Consider the following 18,831-nt stretch of genomic DNA (forward strand, 5'->3'; position numbering starts at 1 on the left):
AACAATAATATCTAAAAGTCAACACAAGCTTTTAGCTCCCGTAGAAATCTGTATGGTCCTCTCTCCCCTGCTATTATAATACAAGGAATATATTTTAAACCATAAATTCAATTTCAAATTAACCAGGTATAGAGCAGAATTAGGAAAACCTTAATCAGTGAGTAGAAGATTTAGTGTTTTTGTTTTTGTTTAAATTAAATCACTAAAGCCCAACTATGCCATTTCTCCTTTGATTCATCTAAAATTACTCTGAGATGTCTGACTGATCTCTAGGGCATAACTAAAATATGTTTGAGCTTTTATTTGACATTTAAGGCAGCCATGAAAATTAGCATTGTTTCATAGCCCCAAGGAGTAAATAAGCCCTCCTAAGTCTGAAGAATTTCTATGGGCAAGAACCTTGAACTTAATATAAATTTGACCTATCCAAACATTGCTTTAGTTTCTCACCAACACCAACAGCTGGCTTTCACACATTTCCATGAGTCTCATTAAAGCCAGTAAAAATAAATTGCCTTAAGAACTCTTTGTGCATGGATCACTCTAAAGTTTATTGCTAATAAAAATTTTAGAGGTCTTGGTTCTTTTTCTCTTTCTCTTTAATATGTATATATATGTACATATTCTGTGAAATATAATCTATGTAATCTGTGAAGTGGTGCTATCTAAATAGAAGCACAGTAAAAATAAGCCAGACATATAGTAAAATTTGGCTTCTTCTTTGTTTACTTGTTGTTTATTTTCAGATTGTTTCCAATTTTGTTATTCACCAAGGCAATTTATCAAGCTTCCAAATATGTAGACTACTGTTTATAGTGCTCTTACTGTTTGCCATAAACACATTACATACATTATTATTACATTATGTACATTCATATATTCACACATACATACATTATTTTCAATAGGCATGCTAAAACCTAGTGTAATAGCTTATTATCTATTTTATAGAGGAAGCAACTGAGCATCTTAACCATTGTAACTACTGACACCAACATCCCCTTTATAAAAACACATTTTTGAGCCATCACTTCCAGTAGTAGGGTGACTTTAAATAATTCTACCAGTCTAACTATGGAGTTCTATTATCTAGGAAGCCTATAGTCTTTATTTTTACTTTCTGCACATTAAACTAGTTCTTAATGCTCAAATTTCTTTCAATTACTCAATAATATTTTAGGAAAAGCCAGTTTTAACTTTGTGTTAATTTACATGGTCAAATTTTTGAAAATGTGCTTACTGAGAAAAGGCTTCTCATTCTTCTTAGCCTTTTACTGGAAAGTGTTCATGAGTACAAGTTTTGAATACAGTTGCTTTAAAGACAATTTTTAAATGTCTTTCATTTCCTGGAGCAATAAATCCGTTGGCCAATCATACTATCAAACTGAAAACAAGAGTACAGAAAAGTCAACATGTTTCCTGGGATGAGAATGTGTCGAAGGCAACATAGCATGCCCTGACTCCCTTGTGCAGTCAGGGTTGTATCATGTGTTATGGGTAAATCATCTATTTCATAAGTTAGACCAAAGTGTGCTCCTTCAACTAACTGTGAAAACATTCTGGTAAGCCCACAAAACCTTATTATTCTAATTACCAACACAAAGGGTTGATAAATGAATTATGAGGCCAGGTATTATTGTCATTAAGTAGACCTCACTCAATTATTTATCTCTGGGTCTGGGGTTACAGCTCAGAGAACTGTGCATATTGTAACCAGGCTTGCTTGAGCTCTGAGACCTGGAGACCAGATTACAGTCTTGGCGGGCGGCTTTTGTCGAATGCAATTCAAGGGGATGACACACATTTTTCAGTCAGACGTTCGGATGGTTTGAAGTTGATCCACAAAAGTTTACTTCATTTTAGCCATGTAGAAAAATCCTTTTAAGTTATCCAGATGAATATAAATGAGTAGAACAATAAAATACAAAGAAATGTTCTTGCTTTTTAGTTTTCAAAGACATTGCTCTTCCTTTTCTTTCATTTTGATATCTGTCATGGGCACTTTACTATGATAAATATCAGTCTGTGTTTATCTTCATGTTGGATAGTTTCTTTTTGTATCTTTTTCCTAATAGCGCAATGAAAGATGTCTTCTGATTAAGAAATCTGTTATTATGGAGGACAGAATTAAGTGATAATGGTTTTCTTCCATTCTGACATCACGCCAGCTCACTGCAAAGGTCAGCCCTGAAAAGAGTGTTACGGCCTGATCTCTCACTGAGTCATTGACCACATCCAGTCTCGTGTTCCTGCTTCTAGGCCTGCAAGCTACGAGAGTGCTTCCTTGTATCCCAAGAGCATCAGATTAGAGGAATCAAGAATTTGTTTTTGCTAAACAGTCATTCTCTACCAACCCCGTTGGTTGCTGACCTTGTTTTAAAGTCATTCCTCAGATTTCTGATGACTTGAGTCTGGTAGTTATTTTGGCTAGGGTGGGAAGCGGGGAGCAGGAGGAGGTAGAATAGCTGTTCAGGGATCCCTTTTGTGTTAAATTGGGGGGATATCTCTTGAGAAGTGGAGGAGGGGTTAGGGCATTAGGGAAGAAAAGAAATTCACCCCTGAGATTATGTGGAGTAGAGTGAAGTCCAGACTTTTATGTATGTATATTGAGGGTATTACAGGGTAATCACTGGGAAAGATGAAACTGTGCCTAGCATCAGGACAGCTTGGCAATTGAAAACAGACAATAAAATCTTGTTTAAATTGTTCAAAGGAGAATTATGTTCTTAATAAATGACAAAAACCTATCATTTCCATGTAAGTAAGTTTCCATATTGTTAAATCAATTTATTATTAATTTTGTGGTGATTTTAATTTGGTTATAACTCTGACTTTCTTCTCTCTCTTAATTGTGATAGTTGTCCTTGTACCATAATGATTGGCTCGCAAAATCAAAAATCTTGTCAGAAATACAGAGTAATGATTTGTTTATATTTCTGACTACTTAGAGAAATGCTGTTTTCTAATTGGTACTCATGTAGTAAGTGATATAACTCTAATAGGTCAAACTATGTACCTTTTAAATTATCTGCTAAGCATTTAAAGTAGTGAATACACCCATTAAGTGGGCACTTTCACATTTAAAAAACAAATTTTACTACTAAGAAGAATTTTTGATTTTCTATTTATATTGTGTTTATTATAATAGAGAATGTCATAATTCCTATGTATAATTGATTTTATGAATTTCAAAAATCTTGATGCCAAGTAATTGAATTATAGTTAGTTCTGCTGTATAACATGGTGTGTGGGTTCCTGAATATCATTTCAATATGCAGAACTGGGAAATATAAACCATTGGATTTATAGGAAAAATGAGAATAGGGGCATAATACTCAAAAATGTCTTCCGTGACACAAAAAATAGACGTAAAATGACAGCAACATTTTGCACACGCTGAATGTTAAGAAATGCATAAATACTACAATAATGTGGCAGTTTACTTTGAAAAAGACCTTGCACTTTGCTGTGGAAGTACATTAGCAGGGTTGCAGTTTGTGTTACTGTAAAGTGTGGAAGGAGGGTCATTGTAATACCAGCTGTGAATGGATATGGCTTTTCTCACTTAGGTGGTACAGTCCAGGAGCTGATAGATGAGGTGTGTGCATATGTGTATTCTTACAATACTAAGTTTAGCTGTAGGCAGTTTTTGCCATTCACCTAGTGTTTTTTGAAGATAAAATCACACGTAAGCAAATAAAAATGTGTATTATGCTCAAAGTGTTCTGTAAGCTATCAACCATTTTAGAACAAATATGCAGTTTCAAAACAAGCATTACTATAGAATTTGACTGTGTAATAATCCCTTTAAAACTTTCACATCTGTGATCTCACCTTATTCTCTTCACCATCCTGGCAATCAGGGAGGGAAACAATTGCCTGATTTTTGCCCATTTGTTGGAGAATACTAACCTGTTAAAGGCCACACAGTAAATAAAAGGACCCGTGTCAGAACACGCTCAGGTCTGTGTGAGTCTTGAGTGAATGTACTTTCTTTCTTTTTCTTTTTCTTCCCCAACAATAGGAAGATTTTTTAAAATTTCATAGGTTTCTTATAAGCATGAATAGTTTTATTAAAGTTTTATTTGAAGAAAATTACTTGAAGTAGATATGAATGCTTTCTGAATTAAATTATTAAAATACATCTAGCACAATCTTGTGAACATGCATTGTAAGTTTTCCATTTAAGAACGTTGCTTGGTTACATGTGTTCTCTATCTTTTGTTTTTAATTGTACCTTTCATAATAAAGGTTAGCCTAAATGTTCATAGAAAATGTGCAGAAGATATGAAATGCCTAATATCTCCATGAAATATTTAGATTATTTTAGAAACCATTTTCTGAATCTAGCCATGATTCTTGGCTACAAAGAATTGGAAAATATATTTATGAGTATAATTTTAATGTAATATTTGTAGGAAATGATATTTCAAATGTGCTTTCTTTTGAGAAGAAGGACACTTCTGAATGTGTACACAGAGAACATAAAAAAGTCACCAAGGACACAGAGACAAAGTCTGAGAGGCTGAGTTGAATTGTCATCTGATTTTCAGTTTAGATAAGTTCATCATTTTATAAATGTCTGCTAGGTGCCACACTCATGTCTTGTAATCTCTATAATGCATAGTTAATGCTTAAACGTGATGTGTTTTCTTCATTGCACGAATCTAAAACCCAGCCATGAGAATTCCGTTTATTCTTTTCAATGTGGCTTTATTGAATATTTTAGAATGTGTAGAATGTTTTAGAAATCATTTTCCAAATAATCTTCACAGCCCAGAAGTCATGTCAAATGTCATGGCATTTGACAACAAGGCCAGTCCAGTAATTTTGTCCATTTCCAGGAAGCTTCCCTGTTCAGTTTCTGAGAAGACTAATGAGGAAGAGTATAATCCCAAAGTCTAGAATGACTTTGTCTTCAAACATTCATTGATGTGGAAAATGCAATCATTATATACTCCCCTGTCTTTATCTACCCTGGGGTATACCATTCAGCTCTACTTACAGGAGGTTTAGGTTTATTGAGCACGTTCTATGGTCAATGCTGTGGGAGATACAGAAAGACAAGATATTGTTCCTGCCATCAATATCAGTGGGAGAGAGGGGTTCTGACTGCAGAGAATCTTCTCCTTGTGTTGGTGTGTTTAATGGCAGAATGTGGGTGGGTACACATGCATAGGTGAGTAGTAAGGCACCACTGTCTAATTATCAGCTAAGTCAGCAGTTGTGTGTTGTGTTTTAATCCATAGGCATTGTAAAATTGTGAGTTTAGCACTAAGGAACACATTACAAAAAAATTCTTCACCAATTTTTCATTTTTTAAAAGATTTATTTTATTAATAAGTTTTTAAAAATCATCACATCTTGAATTGTCTTATCTGTAAAACTGCACATTCCAGGGGTCATCTAGCTGACAACAACATTGCACCTGCATAATCACAGTCCAGGTCTGAGTTATCTCTTAGGTCCTCTGTGGTCCCTGAGAGGTCAAGACAAGCCTAGCCCACCTCAACTTTATAAAGTTTTTCCATATACAAAACAAATAACAACCAAATTAACCAAACAAAGTTACAAACAATGTAGCATTTTTAATATGTTCACATTACCCATTTTGATAAATTAATGCTTTTTCACATACACACACAGACACACACACACAGACACACATATACACACACAAAGACACGTAACTAGTATAAATGTATACATTTTTGGAAATAATGTTAAGGTTTAAATTTGGAGCCCTTTCTAAATGCAAGGCAAAAGAGGATTTTTTTCCTTTTCCTCTTCCCTCAACCTCATTTGCTTTTACATAATATAATTTTTCTGTTTTAAGTTGTAATTGCTTTTCCAAGATTAAATACCAGGTCAGTAGTGTGTTGCATGTCAGTTTGTCCTAACCTCTCTGCCCTATTTTTAAAAATAATCCTTAAAAAAGATGGAAATAAAATATTTTAGAATAAACCTTTTAGTTGCCCAAATCTGAAATAAACTTCAGAGTCAATTTTACATGTGGTAGAAATGAAAAGAGCTGGGATTCTCTAGTTTGACATTTAGCATAAATTTCTTGTTGTTCAAAGATTTCAGCTGATAAATCAGCAATACTAACATATCTTATTTTTCCTGGTCAAAATTTAAAAACGTAAATATCTATTACCAGTCCCTAGGTTATGAAATACAGCTTAGATTCACCTGTTAAGGGTCTAGAAGAAATGACTGAAAAATTAATAAAATTAAATGTTCACTACTTCTATATCCTATTAATCTCCACCCGTCCCCACCTACCTCTTATTTTGTTTTCGTTTTTTAGGGAAGCAAAGAAGTTTGTGAATGAAAATGAAGGTGCTCTTGGGAAAGGAAAAGGAAAACAGTGGTTTGCATTTAAGATGATGGTGGCCAAGGTAAGTATTTTCATAACTCAGTTTGGTTGATGCCATATATTCTCAATGGAGACCATATTGATCCCCAAGGAGGAGGAAATTAGTTATGTTCTGAGAAAGAAAAAAAACTTACACTTTACATGTATAAAGCACATACTAGGCCTGATCAGAAAAAGTCTAACCATTGTTACTGTAATGAGAATGGTTTGTGCCACATCGGTGAAACCTGGCAGCCAAGGAGAGTAGACTGGAATGCTCATGTGTGAACAATGACGACTTCACTGTATTAATCAGTGGGGGTGCTAGACACCACTGAGTGAGCATGTGTACTGTGTGGCCACCTCATTCAAAGTGACTGAGTGAGTAGATCAATGAGTCTGCATCGAATTTTGTGCTAAGTTTGAACATTCCTCTGATTCAGAAGGCCACAGCTATGGGCAACTGGCGATTGGCATCTTCACCACGACAAAACACCCACTCATTTATCACATCTTGTGCAAAGTCTTTTGGCAAAACACCAGACCACCCAGGTGGATCAGCCCTCCTACAGCCCAGATTTGGTGCCCTGCAAGTTCTGGCTTTTCCCCAAACTAAAACCACCTTTGAAAGGGAAGAGATTTCAGACCAACCAACCATGAGATTCAGGAAAATATGACAGGAAGAACTGTGTGAGGTCCCAAGGTGCCTATTTTGAAGGTAGCTGAGGCATCATTGTCCTTTTTACAATGTTTCTTGTATCTTCTTCAATAAATGTCTTTATTTTTCATATTACATGGCTGGATACCTTTTCGACAGATCTTGTGTACGTACACAGTTCATATACAGTATATCTATGGCATTAAAATTTGGATTGGGAGGGTGTGATTCAGGGATAAAAAGCCCAAAAAGGCTCCTTAGGGGAGTTAAAATGAAAAAAATAAGTTCAGAAACATTGATCTATGACAAAAGATTTACTTGTGTGATTTTATCACCCCCAAATGTAAAAGACTGTGCTCCTTTCATTTTCATTACCTCGTAGGTAAGGGATTCTGTGTCAAAATTTCTTTCTCAAAATGTCTATAAGTAACAGAACCATATATGTAGCTCTTCTCTACGGAACATAAATTGGATAGAAAATAAGAAAAATACAAATAATATACCAATAATGTATGGATTTTTTAAAAACTAGAAAATAAACTAGCATTTATTTAGTATATATTATATGCCAAGCACTTACTTAAATCTATAAAGTTATCAATTTAATTATCACAGCAAGGTGAGCACATGGTATTATTATCCTCTTTACAAATGTTATACCACTTTCTAAGCTAAATGTATTCCCATAAAGATGGAGTTCTGTGAGTAAAGTTTATATCTCTTAAGTATAAATATATGTTATATTTTTATGATATATATCATAAGTTAATTTTGTTTTTACAGTTTAAATACATGAAATCATATAGTATTTATGCTTTTGTTTCTGGCTTTTTAAATACAATGTTATGTTCATGAGATATATTCATGTTGTGTGACTTAAAGAACATTTTTACTGATGTGTTGTATTTCATTGTATAAAGATACCACAACTTATTTATCCACTGTACTAAAGATGGACAATTGGGATGTTTCTAGGTTAAGTAACCTCTTGAATTTCAGACTGTCTTATATTGTTATTTTGGCTTTATGTGCCTTTAAAGCTCACACATTATCCCAGCATAATGTACACACATTCAAAGTAGTCTGCCTCATTCCCATTCTTCTGTCCTCTTGACCCATGGATGGCCCAACATTGTGGAGCAAAATGGAAGGAAGTTTTTTTATAAAAACAAATTTATGATTCTTTTTCTTCTTCCCTTTCCTTTCACACCATATGACTTTCCATTTAGCTGACCTCTACTTCTACCAAAATGAAGTGTCCCCTGTCTTTGCACTTACCATCCTGGATTGAAATTTCCTGCTTATGTGCAATATATTCTAGTAGACCCTCAAGACTGGAAATATGTCTTATTTATATTTCATTAATTTCTTTATACAATAAATATTTGATTAATCGGTATTATTTGTTGATCACTCATTAGTTGCACACTCAGTCTCTGCTCTATTATGTTGCACAGAATAAGCAGATCTTTTTAACCATAGCTTTTGTAAAACAAGGATCCACAAAAATTTTTGAACTAAATTGGTCTGGGATAGAGTGGAAAACAAGAAGGCAAGTACTATGTTACCTTTTCACAAACAGCAATATGTGGTGCCAAAGAGATCTTCCCAAGCTCAAAGTCTTGTGATATTTTGGGTAAGGGGTAAGGGATAGACTTCTTGACAAACACAAGGTTGGGTTTTACTGATGTTCTTGGCTTTCTTTTCAGAAATGGGCAAAATTTCTCCGTGACTTTGAGATCTTCAAAGCTGCTTGTATCCCATGGGAGAATAAAATCAAGGCAATTGAAAGTAAGTGCTCAACAGATCTCATTAGATGGGAAGGTGGTCGTAGATAAATTTCTCACAAGTTACTGGGGAAGATTAAAAACAAGAAAACAAACAAACAAAAACTCTATTTTGTACAACTTTTTTGCTCACCGTAAAGACTTGCTGGCACTTACCAACCACCACTCTCCCTTCCTATGTTGGACCCAAATGTTCTCACCCTGACCTTGTTGTTTCTCCTACATGGGGAAGTCAGTATTGTGCACAGTGATATCGAATCACATCATTGAGAAGACAGACCTTTTATTTTGGCAATAAACACGACATTGAAAATATATATACTCTTGTGTTAGACAGTAATCAAAGTAAATGTCTAAAAAGAATGAAGAAATCTTCATTTTCAAATCTCTGAAGTAAAATAAGCAATAATCATCCAGGAACTTGCTATTTGAATATCATATTGTACATTCATTTTATACAATTTTCATAGTGTACAGGGAAGGCAGGACTATATACTCAATTAGAAACCTATTTAGAACTGTGCTCTAGGCTTAGAATAAGACAAACAACAATTTTAAAATATTATAAATATAATAATAAATCATTTTCAAAAACAAAGAATATAACAAAAAGGGATAACTTTTTAAAAATAGTTTTGAGCACAATCTTGCCATGTTCTAGTTTCCAAAGGTATTGACTAGAAACCAATTTTCTTTCATGCCTTGGTTTTCCTGCTGGTTAAATGTGACATTGCATAATTAAAATGGAGCCTCCATAGGGAGATATGACTGTTGGTGGATATTTCACTGATATGATTGCTCATGCTTTAGGACTGACTATTCCTTAGCCCTCTGTCTCTCATTACCAAATGGCAATTAATTAAAATATATCAACTCAGTTGTACTTCCTCCAGCATAGTTTTTTGCCTCCCTTTCTTGCTTTATTTTCTTCCTTAACACTTAAAACTAAACTAATGTATTCTAATTTAATTTTTAAATATTATTTTATTTTATTCTATTTGTATTCATTTCTTCTAAAAGAAAGGAAAACAGAGATTCTGTTTTGTTCATTCCTGAATCACCAGACCTAGAACATGTTTGGCCTTAATAAATATTTGTTGAATCAAGTTAAATAGAGGCAAATCCTCCAAATATCTACTGTTCTAAAAAACAGGAGGAATTCAGACACACCAAAAAAGAATATCCAGACACCATAGAACCCTTAAGTTTTAACTGTGCAACTGAAATATGGTACCTTGAGAAGCTCAGAGGAACAGAAGGCCATTTGGAGCATTAAGATCCTGATACAATTTTGTTCCTATTTTGCCATAGATTAGCTGTTGACTCTGACTGAACCAGTCATTGAATCCTCTGGCTCACAGTCTACTCATTTCTGAAAATGATAGGGTTGCCTCTTAATCAATTATGAGATGTATTCCAATAAGGTTATAATTAATGATTGTTAAAATATACACTTGCAAATTACTTATATTTAAGGTACACTAGAGCAGATTCCAGCCTACCTAAATAATGTCATGCTCACTTGTGTTGCAGTAGCCTGCTTTGAGTGGGATAGAAACAGATGAAATTATTTTTATTGCCTGAAATTGCACTGAAAAATGAGTGACACCTATGACCATCATCTGTCATGTGTGTCAAAGTGGAAAAATCAAATTGAATGCTACTCAGTAATACTTTCAGTTACCTTTACTTCTCCCCTCTTCCCCCCCAAAATTTGGAACAGTCAAACTAGACAATTCAAGCAAATTGGATACTTTCCCTCTCACATGTAATTTATTATTTCATTGGGTTGTCCTATTCACCTCCAATGGTGCTTTGCCTCACTGTGGAGCATTGACCCTATTTTCTACTGTATCACAATCATCACAACTATCATTTATTGAGTGCGAGCATGAGTCAGACATATTGGGGTTAAATAATTGTCCCAGAATTTGTTAGTGGGGGAGCTGAGATATAAGGTAAAGTCTGGGCCCAAAGGTTGTGCTTTTCCCAATGTGGCATGCTGATTTTTACTTTGAGGAAGATATTATACATTTACTTCTTTTGCATCAGGTCCTAGGGAGGATTCTACCAGGATCAGTAGCAAGATGAGTAGTTGCAAATTTTTAAAAAAATAATTATCCTATTTGGGGCATTATTTTCCATAATAAATATTATCATGCATCTATTTTTAAGTGAGTTGTTTATTTGCTTATACTGTTCACATTTTATAAGATTCTTAAAGTACTATGATTTTAATGATAATCAGAGCATATACTTTGAAGCTATTTTATTAGTTGAAAAGTTTGAAACCTATCTTGGGGTATACTAGCATAGTCATTCGGTTATACTAAGCATCTCATCAAAAATAGCCTTCTAAAGATAGGGAAAGCATGTGTCTGTGATTGTTTTTTGAAGCTGGACTGAATGGAAGAAGCAGGACATAGAATTGGTTTTCTAAAGGTCGAAGTCTTTTTGCCCCTACTCACTCTGTAGTTTGGGCAATACTTTTATATCTCTGGCCCTTTGTTTTCCCATTTAGAGCTTCCACAAAATTCAGAGTTTAAATAGTTACTACACAAGGACATTTTTAACCCAACATTCTATAATTTATAAGTCATCATCAGTTTTAGAAGTATATGGGGTCAAGGTGGCAGCATAGGCAAACATGGCTCACCTCTTCAGGCAACCACATCAAAATTACAACTAAAATATAGAATAACCCATCACTCAGAGCTGTCAGAAATTGAGTTGAATGGAAGTTTGACAACTATGAAATTAAAGAAACCACATCCATCCAGACTGGTAGGAGGGACACACACATGGAATGGGCTGGCTCCTCACTCATGTGTGGTAGATAAATATGCAGGAGGGATCTCTCAGGAGCAAGAAGTGAGAGCCCCACAACAGGTCCACCAGCCCAGCGTTCCAGTGCCAGGAAGGTAAGTCCTCACAACTTCTGGCTGCAAAAATTATCGGGGTCTGAGTCAGTGGAAGAAACTGCTGAAGCCCCAAACAGTTCCTCCTAAAGAACCCACATGTAGACTCACTTACCCACACTTACTCCCTCTAAGCTCCAGCACCAGAGTAGCGGCTTGAAAGCCAATAGTGGCATACAGGGAGAAACTGAAGTGTCTGGCATCAGGCAAGCAGAGGGCATTGTCCATTTTTTAAATCATCCCCCCACAGAGCCAGCAAGCTGGTGCCATATCTGAGACTCCATCAACCTGGCTACTACAGTTTGACCCATCTTGGATATCCCCAGAGACACCACTCCACCCAACTTATAGGCCCACCAAGCTGATTTGCCATATGAATGGTTGGTCTTGGTTCAAGTTGCAAAACTTCCTAAATCCTCTCAAATAAGAAACAGCTGGCCTCAGTGAGCCCCATGCCCACCACTAGTGCAGCCACCTAGATTAACAGCTTGGCTTCACCTGAGGATTTCCAAGCCCAGCACAAATAGCAGCCATCTCAGATTGCTTTACAGCTCAGGCAGGGTGGCCCTGGGAAAAACATAAGTGGGAGCTGATCTTGGCCTGCACCGCCTAGGAAGCCCCAAGGCAGGGCACCCAGTGGACAGTTACTGACCACATTGGAGTACCACCACTCTGCTCTTGCACAGCTGATCCTCCATGGAGGCCAGAGTTTGGTGGTCAGTGGTCACAGCCAATTCTTGAAGGTGACTGACCTGGATAAATACCTTTCATTAATCTTCCAACAGCAACCAAGGTTCAACTACAAGAAGAGAATGTACTCAGCCCACATGAAGGGTGCATGTCAATTACCCAGCTTAGGTGATAGAAGAGGCTGTGCCACTGGACCTTACAGGACACCTACTACATTAGGCCACACTACCAAGACACAGAGTCAAAGTAGCTCTATCTAATACATAGGAAAAACACAGGGAGGGTGCCAAAATGAGGAGACAAAGAAACATGGCCCAAATGAAAGGACAGAGCAAAACTGCAGGAAAAAAAAAAAAAGCTAAGTGAAATGGATATAAGTAATCTATCAGATACAGGGTTCAAAACACTGGTCATAAGGATGCTCAAGGAACTTAGTGAGGACCTCAAGAGCATAAAAAAGATCAAGTCAGAAATGAAGGATACACTAATCAACATAAGGAACAATTTATAGGGAAACAACAGTAGAGTGGGTGAAGCCAAGATTCAAATCAATGATATGTAACATAAGGAAGCAAAAACCAACCAATCAGAATAAAAGGAAGAAAAAAGAATCCAAAAATTTGAGGGTAGTATAAGTAGATTCTGGGACAACTTGAAGAGGTCCAACATTTGCATCATAGGGGTACCAGAAGGAGAAGAGAAAGAGAGAGAATCTGGAAATCTACTTGAAAAAACAATGAAAGAGAAATTCTCTAATTTGACAAAGGAAATTGACATGCTATTCCAGGAAGCACAGAGAGTCCCAAACAAGATGTATGCAAAGTAGCCACTCCAAGACACATCATAATTAAAATGCCACAGGTTTAAAATAAGGAGAGAATCTGAAAAGCAACAAGAGAAAAACAGTTAGTTACCCTCAGAGAAGTTCCCATAAGACTGTCAGCTCATTTCTCAAAAGAAACTTTGCAGGCAAGAAGGGACTGGCAATAAATATTCAGTCATGAAAAGCAGGGACCTACAGCCAAATTGCTCCACCTAGCAAGCTAACATTTAGAATCAAAGGGCAGATGAGCTTCCCAGATAAGAAAAACCTAAAGGAGTTCATCATCACCAAACCACTATTATATGAAATGTTAAAGGGACTTATTTAAATAAAAGAAGATCAAAACTATGAACAATAAAGTGGCAAAAAATACAAATCTATCAACAATTGAATCTAAAAAACAAACTAAGCAAACAAGAAGAACAGAGATACAATCATGGATACATAGATCAATGATTGTTTTGATGGTTGCCAGATGGGAGGGAGGTGAGGGGTTTAAGAAGGACAAATATGTAGTTACAGAATAGCCATGGGAATGTAAAGTACAGTATAGGAAATGGAATAGCCAAAGAACTTATATGCATGACCCAGACCCTCTACCACCACCCTCCAGTTCATTGTTTCTTCCTCATTGTTGCTCCTCCAGTTGGTTCTTGCACTGTCCCATTGTGTTAATATTAAATATTCAGATGCCTGTTCATTCACTTGCCCAGTGAGCTCTCAGATGGTGTCTTTGGCCCCTCGCACTGGGAAGATGCTCAATAAATGCACGAATAAACTCATAAGTAAATAGCATTCTGAATAAATTAATGAATGTCAATAGAGAGGTCCAGGGACAACTTGAAGGCAGGCATGAACACTTCTAGGTGTTGTCTGACTTAGCTATTTTACTGGGGACCAAGAACAAAAGAATGGGCTTGGGGGAACTGGGCTGCAGAGAGCCCTTTCTTCCTCCTGGGTTTCACTTTTCTACCCACCACCTACTTTTATTCACCTAGCACTATCTTATTTAAGGATTACAAAATTGGACTATTTTTTGAAATTAAAGTATAGTTGATATACAATATTAAAAACAGGCAGAGAACCTCAATAGACATTTCTCCAAAGAATACATACAGATGGCCAAGAGACACATGGAAAGATGCTCAACATCACTAATCATTAGGGAAATGCAAATAAAAATTACAATGAGCCATGACCTCACAACTCTTACAGTGGCTATTATCAAAAAAACAACAAAGAATAAGTGTTGAACAATGGTGGGGTCATTGCCAGAGGGAGTGGTGGGTGCTGAGTGGAGGGGGCCAAGGGGCAAAATTAGGACAACTGTAATAGCATAATCAATAAAATATAATTTAAAAAAGAAGTATATGTATGCATATGACATTCTTTATACTTTGGAGTATAAATTATTGAAATTGTTAAATGCAAAATAGATTACTTTATATACTGCATATTTCACTTTCTGTGCAAATATTTTTCAGAAAAAAGCAGGTTAAGTGAGTACCTTATTTATAAAATATGTATTTTATCTTATAAAACTAATACAAATTAGTAGTTTCTTAAAGAAATGACTATTTAGTCTTACAAAAGATTCAGAGATATTAATAATTTCCTTTGAAATCAGAATCATTTAACATATAACACCTCATTTAATCCTCAGAATAGGCTTGACTTGATTAATTCATTGAGCATTTACTCAGTGTTTACCATTATCAAGCATATTTCTAGGCACAGGAAATGTGCTGAAAAACACAGGTAAATACTCTGCTTTCATTGATTTTTACATGCAAATTATTTAATGTGTGTGTGTGTCTAGACAAATCATAAAATATAAGCATTTAAATAATGAAGATGATTATGGATCGTGGTAAGTGGCATGTTTAAAACAGGAGCCTTTGAGCTCTACTCCTAGTAGTCTTTCTAATCCAACCCACCCTCACTCTCTGCTCAATCTTGAAATAATACTGAACAAATATTTTTTAAATGTGGTTTTAAAAGTATCTCTGATTACCAGCCTTCACTGAGTTCCTACAAAGGTCTGTGCAATAACTGACAGAATCAAGAGGGGAACTCAGATTAAGTCTAAAAGTAATGTTGTTTCCATCTTGATTGCAGTAAGACCTGGATCCCCTTTACCAGTATGGACCAGGTACTCACCTGACAACTCCCAACTTTTTTTCACATAAAAAATAGATGTGATAACTCCTACTACAAAGGGATACTGTGATATTCTATATCTCATGGGGATGCCATGGAGTTTCACTGTCATGCTAGCCTTGTAAAGAGGCCACACCTAAAACCCCAAGGTTACCCAAAGTAATTCACATCACTAACTACATTGCATTGCTTATTTTACTGAAGAAGCAGTATATCTTTACTCCTGGGAAATATAATCTATACCCATTGTGACCCTACCATTACAATTGAAGCCATGGATAAAATCACTGAATATCTTTCAAGCTGGAGATTACAAGTGTTTCCCAGAATCAAAATCTACTTCTTCCTATTAGAATACAACATCAAAATTCAGGTGTCATTGACCTGTTTTTCAGACTGGAAAGGTCTTCAGATAGGCAACCTTTAAGCACAGAGTTTAAACCATATGTTAGCTTACATGATCCAGAAAATACAAACCAAATTTGCCACATTTAACTCTCTATCCCTAGAACACTTTGAAAGAAAGTACTTGGTATCCTAGCCTAACAAGGTAGCATTTATGTTGTACTCATACAGTAAGTTATTTAATTTGTCTTTTCCCATTTAGAAATGCTCACATTTATCTGCTTGTGTTGTAATTCATCTGTTCAAGAGAAAATTATACATGATAACAGACTACAAATTACTTTGTCTTAATAATAAGTAACCAGAGAGAGAGGTGAAACTTTAACCTTAATTTAAAAGAAACACAAGACAATTCTGGAACAAGAATACTGCATAAGCTTAGGGCCTCACATTAATACATTCTAAAGACCCTGTTCTACTATCTTAATAAAACACTATGAGAAACAGCATTTAGTAGTTAGATTAAAGGAAAAAAAAGATCATTTATGGGTACCACCCAAATGTGTAAATTTGAATGGTCTTAGCTGATTGATGGATATTATTTATATCCTTTCAGACATACACATTCATTGCATATTATTTGATATAGCATAGTTTTTGTTGTTGTTGTTGTTTGTTTGTTTTTTTACCACTATGGTTAAGAGAGATCTAGATTTGGCATCAAACACATACAGATCAAGACTACCTTGCTCCATCATTTACTACTTGTGTAACTACCTACATAACCCTGGCTCCATCATTTACTTGTTGAGTAACCTATGAGCTTAAGTCTCTGTAAAGTGGAAGTATAATAATTCTTTTCTTGCAGGGGTTGGATGATGGTTAAATGAATTAATATGCAGAGAACCAATAGACATCTGAAACAAAGGTTCATTAAACGATAGCTATTATTATTACTAATGAAGTTTTGTTCAGTAATGTCTGTGTTTAAGTTTTTAATGCCCCATCTATATGGTGGAACTAATAATACTTAACCTCACCAGCTTCTGGAGGCAGTAAAATGAGTCAATGTTGATAAAGTTTTTAGTGTACATAATTGATTATCAATGTACACAGTGGAGAGAAAGTAGGTTTACAGTTGTTTGTATGGCAAATAATACAATAATCAATAATAATACGAGAATAAACTCTGTGTTTTGCATACTCACAACTGTAAACCTACTTTTGCCCCACCTTGTAAGTTATCTATTATTACTGCTATTATTACCCGTTCTTGTTCTTTACAGAAATAAATAAATTTTCGCTGAGAGCCTAAGTACATGGAAATGACTCGTCTTTTATTCATGCTGTTTTAGCCACACTATATTAAGATTTCTGTTTTAAGTGAATGTCTGTTTTACTCAATAACCTCCAGTAGGAAAGAATGGCTAGGATAAATGGACATGAGAGGGAGGGTTTCATTTGTATGCTGAGACAGGGAGAGGTTCTATGGAGACTTAATGACAACAGGTTGATTTGTTTTCTCTTTTAAGCTCTTTGCTTTGTTATTACTCTTGCCCTTCTGCCATTGATAGGCGTCACGTGGAAGGAACATCATTTTCTGGACTCCTCTGTCTTTTTGACCTGTGTCTTGGTCTTTCTTACAATCACTCTGGTTTTAATGAAACCTATTTCCCTGCAATTCATTTGCTCTACACTTAGGATTCAGTAAAGAAAACCAATAGCTGTGATTTTTCTATTTCCAAATAAAATGATTGTGAAGCCATTTGCAATATTTCAAACTGAACTTCGAAATCTTTGGAGTTCAAAGTATATTTTATCTGTAATATATATGGAATACATAGGGGGAAGAGATACTTTCTGAAACATTTTAATTTGCTCTTTTTTTTTTTTTTATCCTTTACACATATTTACACTCTATAGAGGGAACTTACAAAACTCATTTGCCAGGGGTTGTGTATTGGGGACTGAGAGGGAGTTGGCTGTGGTGCTAATTAGAAGAGAAAAATTGTAAAAGGAAGAAGGAGAGGAGGGAAAAAAGAAAGAAGAGAAAGAAGGAAGGAAGGAAAGAAGGCATGAAGGGAGGAAGGGAGAAAGGGCCTGTATCTGGGCTTGGGGCTCTACACCGGAGGATCTCAAGTGTGATTCCAAGGAAAAGCTTACCCTAGATACCTAGAGACTAGGTTCTTCTCCAGTTAATGAGTAACTGTTAACAATTAACAAGCTGGAAGTCCATTGCTTTCAATAAAACATGATGAGTGAACCTGGCTAAAGCAGTTCTAGGGTAGTCGTTACCAGAGAACATAGATAACAGCCATGAAATGATATGAAATCACTGGGAGCCAGGTGAATGATCAGATGTCCTGAGAGGGGCGGATCTGCTTTAGCCTTTCTGTACACTGGCCAGTGCATCTGGTTACAGAACACAGGGAGGGGGAAGAGTGGTTATAAAACCATACACGTTTAGAAATCTTGTAGAACTCTGCACCCCCCTACAAAGTGAAATAAATCCAAATATTCAGACTTCAAACTAATTTATTATTTTTTCTTTTTTTTAAATTATTTATTTATTTGTTTGTTTTTATTTATTCATTTTTAGAGAAAGGGCAAAGGAGAAAGAGTGGGAGAGAAACATCACTGTGTGGTTGCCTCTCACTTGCGCCCCCAGCTGGGGACCTGACATGCAACCTAGTCATGTGCCCTGACTGAGAATCGAACCAGCGACCCTTGGCTAGCAGGCCAACGCTCAATCCACTGAGCCACAGCAGCCAGGAGAATTTATTTCTTTTGATATATCTAGTTAGACATTGACTTCCTTTTAGGTGTCTATAAAAACTGCCTCTGTGTTCAGGGAATAATTAAGATGGTACCGAAAGAACAGACTGTGTTCCAGAAATAGAGGTATGACTCTCACGTGAGCTTGGCCTCATCTTAGTAAGCAGAGGCTGCAATTTGCTCCACACGAAACTTTCCTCCTCCTGTAACATTTCAAAGATGGTGGGCCCAAGGAAATCATTGGCCACTGGAGGTGTTTAGCCAAGTGAGATAGGACAAAGGAGTTAATGCAGTGGTTGGCTGAAGCCATTCATTGT

General features: G+C 35.9%; 1 protein-coding gene across 1 annotated transcript in view; it reads left to right on the plus strand.

Annotated features, from left to right (window-relative positions):
• TMC1 (transmembrane channel like 1) overlaps positions 1-18,831 on the plus strand; it is a 129,399-nt gene that overhangs the window by 45,856 nt on the left and 64,712 nt on the right. The window contains exons 5-6 of the mRNA XM_090275222.1: positions 6,311-6,401; positions 8,726-8,807. Coding sequence (XP_090131348.1) covers positions 6,311-6,401; positions 8,726-8,807 — 173 coding nt within the window. The remainder of the gene's footprint in view (positions 1-6,310; positions 6,402-8,725; positions 8,808-18,831) is intronic.

The sequence above is a fragment of the Furipterus horrens genome, unplaced genomic scaffold (genome assembly GCF_987537825.1).
Source record: "Furipterus horrens unplaced genomic scaffold, mFurHor1.1.pri manual_scaffold_4, whole genome shotgun sequence".
In the NCBI taxonomy this organism is placed as follows: domain Eukaryota; kingdom Metazoa; phylum Chordata; class Mammalia; order Chiroptera; family Furipteridae; genus Furipterus; species Furipterus horrens.